Consider the following 6,855-nt stretch of genomic DNA (forward strand, 5'->3'; position numbering starts at 1 on the left):
GAGAATAAATACTTCTTTATTTTTTGGTCTGGATATGTTGTAGGCTCAGCTGACGACCCAGCAGAACGAATTTAAGATTGTGCTGAAGCAGCTGGAGGATTCCCTGCTGGCTCGGCTCTCTGCAGCCTCCGGTAACTTCCTGGGAGATACAGCTCTGGTGGAAAACCTGGAGATCACCAAGCAAACCGCCACTGAGATTGAGCAAAAGGTGAGATGCTAAAGAATTCAACAAGATGTTTTTAATCAAAGGCCTCAGCAAAAAATGAGGTGAACTTCTGTGTCAAGTCACATTTATCAGAGGGTGGTATTACGACGCAAGATTGGGGCATTTCCACCCTATTTAAAGAACTTTGGTTGAGTAATGCCATATTGCACAGGAATAATGCAGATCGTAAAGCATTTCTGTATTATTTTCATTGAATTTACCCCTTAGTTAAAATTTAAGAAACTACTACATTTTCAAAGTTATTAACACCTTATTTGTCTTACCATAATTGTATGTTGTAAATGTATTTAAAACTTAATGGAAAGAACAATCTTACAAGATTTATTTATTTATTTATTTACTTGCTTGCTGTTTGTAGGTAACTGTTGTATTGTTCTATTCATTTTTCTTTAGGTGCGAGAAGCTAAAATAACTGAAGTTAAAATTAATGAAGCCAGAGAGAACTACAGGCCAGCGTCAATAAGAGCCGCCTTGCTCTACTTCATTTTGAATGATCTCAACAAAATAAACCCAATCTATCAGTTCTCTTTAAAGGCATGTACTACATGTATTTAAGTATTTTATAATACATGAATAGAATTGTGTATATGTTATGGATTTTAAATGCATGGACAGAAAGCATAGTATACTGTGCTTCATGTTTTTTTTTTTTTTTTTTTTTTTTATCTCCAGCCAGTTTTAAAACCTTTTTCCCCCATCTTACCTCAGGCATTTAATGTAGTGTTTGAGAATGCCATCCTGCGCTCTGAACCAGCTGACGAGGTGACACAACGAGTTAATAATCTAATAGATGAAATCACCTTCTCTGTGTTTGTTTACACAACGAGAAGCCTGTTTGAGAGGGACAAACTGATCTTTACAGCACAGGTCGCTTTCCAGGTAAGCAATGCCTAATCTCTTTCAACAAGCAACTGTATGGCTTGGGGTGGAATTCCTCAATGACACTTCAGCAGTTTCCAGTTAATAGCATGAAGTTATTGGAAACAAGAACTTCTAATCAGTGGCCCAGTGTCAACATTGCATACATATTTCCTTTTTCTGTTAAACATACATTGCCTCTTTTATGTATGGTATTTCCCACGTCAGATTTCTTTCGTCTTTGGTATTAAGTATTCAATATTAATTTAAGTATAAACTTCAGAAAATGCATTGTTTGGAAATATGTAGACTGCATTATAATGTATGTTTTATATAATATCAGTGTCGAAATGGAAATAAAAGTGAGGATCATTCTCCCTGTTGTCGTTTCAGTTAGTGTGGGAACTGGGAATTGTTTTGAATGTAATCTTTCTAGTTTTCAATCATTTAAAATGTTTGAGTAAAATGGGTTGGGCTGAAAAATGTAATATAATACTGTTTAAATAAATAATTTGGATGTATTGTAGTTTAGAGAATAGATACATTTTGTTTTAGTTTGGTGGGTTTATGAAAGGACCATTTTACAGACACACAAATGAATTGTCACACCTTCCACTTTTTGCTTTCTTTTATTGCCCAGGTTTTGATAATGAAGAAAGAAGTGAATCCTACTGAACTTGATTTCTTGTTGCGATTCCCCTTTAAAGCAGGATTGGTCTCTCCTGTTGACTTCATCTTAAACCAAGGATGGGGTGGGATTCAGGTTTGGTTCACTGTTAATGGAGTTCCTGTAGGGAACTTGGGTACACTATATCCTTTTATATTGATGTAATAAATCTTAATAATCCTAAGTGAATTAAAAGTAACTGCATGAAGTATAATTTAATACACACATTTTACGATACATTCAAGATACATTATATAATTGACAATGAACAAGCATTGATTTTAAAGTCCGACTAAAAACAATTTCAAGATAATGTAAAGTTGTTGTCTGCCAGTGATTTTGAACTGGATTATCGTGATGCTACAGAATCTTAGAGATCCCTAGATTTCCAAGTTTGGCTGGTTCCGTAGTTATTTACAGTCCTGTGCATATGTATCTGTATTTTATTGTCTGGAAGGCTATATCTGACATGGATGAGTTTAAGAACCTCAACAGAGACATTGAAGGGTCAGCAAAACGTTGGAAGAAGTTTGTAGAGTCTGAGGCCCCTGAGAAGGAGAAGTTTCCTCAAGAGTGGAAAAATAAATCTGCTCTACAAAAACTTTGTATGATGAGGTGTTTGAGGCCTGATCGAATGTCTTATGCAGTAAGGTATGGAAAACATCCTGGATTATACCATAATTGGTTATTATAAAATGTACTTCTGTGCTATGTTGCTAACTCATCCAGCAAAGACCCAGTTACAACCACAGAAAGAGTGATGCAAGTGTGGTGAAAATGATATCTGCTGGAATTCACAGCAAGCCGTGTGTACTATTCTAGAGTCATTTTAAGGATAAGAGATACTAAAATATATCCACTTCACATTACAAATATAAAGACTTGCAGTGTAAACACTGACATTGTTACAATAGCTATGAGATTATACATTAGCTGAATGGAAATATCTTTCAAATATTTAAAAAATGATCTTAAAATATGTTTTTACAGAAACTTTGTTGAGGAGAAGCTTGGTGCAAAGTATGTTGAAGGGCGAAGTGTTGAATTTTCTAAATCCTATGAAGAGAGCAGCTCCTCAACTCCCATGTTCTTTATCCTTTCACCTGGAGTTGACCCACTGAAGGATGTAGAGGCACTGGGTAAGTGTGCCCTTACAAAAGCAAAATAAACAAAAAAAAAAAACATGTAAACAGGCTACACATCTTGCAGCTAATATGATGTAAACAAATGACTTATTTATGTCTTTTAATGTTTTCTTAGAAAATAAAACTATATATCTACAAATCTGACATTTGCTTTTACAAAGTTTATCATTGATGTGTTGTTTAAACCCCATTTTCTCCATGGTGCAGATCTTCTTAACATTGTTGGAATCATAATGACTGGGAACTGTCCTTTTATTTTACCACATAGGCAAGAAGTTAGGCTTTACATTTGACAATGGTAAATTCCACAATGTGTCTCTGGGTCAGGGCCAGGAAGTGGTTGCAGAGAATGCTATGGATGCTGCTGCTAAGAAAGGACACTGGGTTATTCTGCAGGTATAAGCACAGGGAAATGTGAGGAGGAAAACCAGTAGAAAACTGTTCAACATGCTGTATGTACACAGCGTAGTTTCCCATTCCTTACAGAATATTCAATGTGTAGTAAAGGATCAGGCTGACGAGTCAAGAACATTAGCACGAGCACTTGCATGTATCTTTATCCTGAAGAGAACCCACTGTCAACAAGGGCTCGCTTATGGGATAGTATAGCTAACATTTGGGTTGATAATCAAAGAGCTTAAGTAGATCCAAAGTCCAAGGTCTGTTAGTGGTTACAAGCAGGGGACCTGCTTCTTAAACAATGTTAATTCTTTTCTGGGTTAGCCATTGTAATCAGATTTTTAATAAACTGTAATGTTTACGTGTGTTCATTTACCAAAATGTTTTATTTTCAGAATATCCACCTGGTGGCAAAATGGTTAAGTACTCTGGACAAAAAAGTGGAGTTGTACAGCACAGGGAGCCATGATGACTACCGAGTATACATGAGCGCTGAGCCCGCAGCTACACCTGATAGTCACATAATCCCACAGGGATTGCTGGAAAATGCCATTAAAATTACCAATGAGCCTCCAACGGGAATGCATGCCAACCTCCACAAAGCACTGGATCTGTTTGATCAGGTGAACACTAATCAACAACGGTGTTATATCTTTATAATTGAGAATTGTGATATTTTATTTGTTATCTGAATAAAATACTGTTTTAAATTACATGATTATGCACTTCCAATTCCAACTCAATTGGAAGGATCATCAACAGACTATAGCAACACTTACTATAGTTTATTTATTTAGTCATTCAGATACTTGTAAACTTCACACAATAACTACAGCATGTTTAGGAATTTTAAACTACAAAAAATGTGTTTCTTTTTTTTTTTTTAGGATACTTTAGATATGTGCACCAAGGAGTCAGAGTTCAAGTGCATCCTGTTCTCACTCTGTTATTTCCATGCTGTTGTGGCTGAGAGACGGAAATTCGGTGCTCAAGGCTGGAACCGGTCATATCCCTTTAATAACGGTGACCTTACCATCTCAGTTAATGTGCTATTCAACTACCTGGAAGCGAATCCAAAGGTAACAAATGAAATTAAAAAAACTAGTAAAATAAATTAAAAGATGAAAAAAAGCCACTCGTCTTTCCTCCGTAGGTTCCCTGGGATGACCTGCGCTATCTGTTTGGTGAGATTATGTACGGTGGCCACATCACAGATGACTGGGATCGCAAGCTGTGTAAGATATACCTCGAGGAGTATGTCCGTCCAGAACTGTTGGAAGGGGAGCTGCAGTTGGCTCCAGGGTTCTTAGCCCCACCCAACTCTGATTACAAGGTGAGTAATGTCACGCCAGTATTTTAACCAACGTTGCTGAACCGGCTCAGTTCTGATAACGCTTGGTGTTTCACAGGGGTACCATGCATATTTGGATGATATGCTGCCTCCTGAAAGCCCATACCTGTATGGCTTACACCCAAATGCTGAGATTGGTTTCCTGACCATCACCTCTGAAAAACTGTTCCGCACTGTGCTGGAGATGCAGCCAAAAGATTCTGAAGCTGCAGGAGGGGCAGGTGTTTCACGGGAAGAAAAGGTCAGGGTTTATGCAAGGATTTGTAAGTGAGGTCAAAATACATTTTCTTCACCACTAAACAGAATTTAAAAAAGGAAAATGCTTCACTGTTTTATCCAGTTAACAAAAATATGCAAGTGTCAGGTTTGCAAAGGTGTACATTGTATTATCAAAAAAAGAAGTGAAGCATTTCACTTACAGTATTAAGTTTTTTGAGGTTGTAGTGCATTAACAAGAAAACACCATGCAGGGCCGTAAAAAAGCGATTCATAAAAAATACACAGTGCTGTTAACAGAAAACTGCTCAAATGAACATATAGCCAACACTTGTCGGCTTCAACTACAACACTTGAATATTAGGATTACTGATACATTATCAACCCTCAGGTTAATTTGTGTGATCATTTTCTGTACAGAATACATTTTAGTAAATTACCTCTGTATAGCAGAACCATGTGAAAACGTTTTAAGGAAGCTTTTTTTTTTTTTTTTTTTTAAAAAAGGTAAAAGGAATCCTGGACGAGATTTTAGAAAAGCTGCCAGAACAGTTTAACTTGCATGAGATCATGGCAAAGGTGGAGGATAGAACTCCATATATTGTTGTTGCCTTCCAAGAGTGCGAGAGAATGAATATTCTAACCAAAGAAATGAGGAGATCTCTTAAAGAGCTGGACCTTGGTTTAAAGGTGAGAAGTAGTTTGTACTTTGTTTTAAAACAGTGCAGGGTGGGGGAAGTCTCATGAGAATTGTTGAAATCCTACCTTAAATATTGTTCTTGTGCAAAGGTGTGCATTTCTTTCTCGTTTCGGTATCCTGTAGTTTGGTTGTCATGATTCAACCCTTTCATCACTGTTCAGGGTCCTGCAATCCATCACTCGGAGGGCTCTGGCATCTCCTTCCCACAACCGTACTGGATAACCTGTCAGGGTGCACTACCAGTCCCATATCATTTATGCACTCTGAATAAACTTCCCTTTGAATTAAAAAAAACATGAAGCACTACAGCACTGAATACAATACTAACATTTTTATTTTTGCTTTCTAACAGGGTGAGCTAACAATCACTACAGTTATGGAAGAACTTTCCAATTCTATGTTTTTTGATACTGTTCCAGAGTCATGGACAAAGCGTGCATACCCCTCCCTCCAAGGAATGGGAGGCTGGTTTGCAGATCTGTTAATAAGAATCAAGGTAAGCCAGTTGTGGTGTGTATGGAATCCACTAGGTCTTGAAACGTGCAGTTCTAACATGTCTCCCTTTTTCTTTTTAATCAATCCTGTACTGTGCAGAAATTCTGCGCTGTGATTATATATTACACACACACCTGTAAACAAGCCCACAGTCCATACCATATGAGCAAAATGCACATTTTAATATGTAGTCATTTTTATATGAAGCATTCTTTTTATTTCACTGTTGCAACTTAATAATGTGATTTGATATGATGGTTGAGGATCCTTTGGATTTATCACTTTATATCAAGTTTGAAATTCTTTAATAAAGCATGCAAATTATATAAACTGTATTTTTTTGTGGTGTGTGTGTGTGCTTTTGTATGCCTAAACTTTTGCAGTAAGTACAGTGTACATAAAGGTTTACTAGATTTCATGGTTATCTGCAAAAACTGAGTCAATCAAAAGGTTATTGGATCTTAAAAAAAAAATAAAAAAGTTTACTAACTCAATTTATCCTAAAACTTAGGAGCTGGAGTCCTGGACGACCGATTTCTCCCTCCCCAATGCAGTGTGGCTAGCAGGTTTCTTTAACCCTCAGTCCTTCCTCACTGCAATCATGCAGTCCATGGCCAGGAAGAACGAGTGGCCTCTTGATAAGATGTGTCTTGCTGTGGAGGTCACAAAGAAGAACCGCGAGGACATGACTGCCCCGCCCAGAGAGGGGGCGTACATACACGGCCTCTTCATGGAGGGTGAGTGAGTCACCTGCAGCACAAGGTTATAATATGAGCAGCCTCTCAGGGTGCACACTAC

The 6,855-nt window shown here is 37.4% G+C and overlaps 1 protein-coding gene and 1 long non-coding RNA gene across 2 annotated transcripts in view; one reads left to right on the plus strand and one right to left on the minus strand.

The window, feature by feature from the left end:
• The window catches only part of LOC121295522 (dynein heavy chain 17, axonemal-like), a 36,947-nt gene that overhangs the window by 28,871 nt on the left and 1,221 nt on the right, over positions 1-6,855 (plus strand). Inside the window, exons 66-79 of the mRNA XM_041220247.1 lie at positions 44-208; positions 620-760; positions 935-1,105; positions 1,725-1,847; positions 2,209-2,402; positions 2,742-2,890; positions 3,165-3,292; positions 3,691-3,918; positions 4,183-4,374; positions 4,449-4,628; positions 4,705-4,887; positions 5,370-5,552; positions 5,915-6,058; positions 6,569-6,794. Coding sequence (XP_041076181.1) covers positions 44-208; positions 620-760; positions 935-1,105; positions 1,725-1,847; positions 2,209-2,402; positions 2,742-2,890; positions 3,165-3,292; positions 3,691-3,918; positions 4,183-4,374; positions 4,449-4,628; positions 4,705-4,887; positions 5,370-5,552; positions 5,915-6,058; positions 6,569-6,794 — 2,407 coding nt within the window. The remainder of the gene's footprint in view (positions 1-43; positions 209-619; positions 761-934; positions 1,106-1,724; positions 1,848-2,208; positions 2,403-2,741; positions 2,891-3,164; positions 3,293-3,690; positions 3,919-4,182; positions 4,375-4,448; positions 4,629-4,704; positions 4,888-5,369; positions 5,553-5,914; positions 6,059-6,568; positions 6,795-6,855) is intronic.
• On the minus strand, positions 2,820-6,634 carry LOC121295524. The gene is made up of 3 exons (XR_005946937.1): positions 6,548-6,634; positions 5,628-5,798; positions 2,820-2,901 (listed from the first exon to the last, which is right to left on the minus strand). It is a non-coding gene; the product is annotated as an uncharacterized LOC121295524 (long non-coding RNA).

The sequence above is a fragment of the Polyodon spathula genome, chromosome 20 (genome assembly GCF_017654505.1).
Source record: "Polyodon spathula isolate WHYD16114869_AA chromosome 20, ASM1765450v1, whole genome shotgun sequence".
NCBI lineage: Eukaryota > Metazoa > Chordata > Actinopteri > Acipenseriformes > Polyodontidae > Polyodon > Polyodon spathula.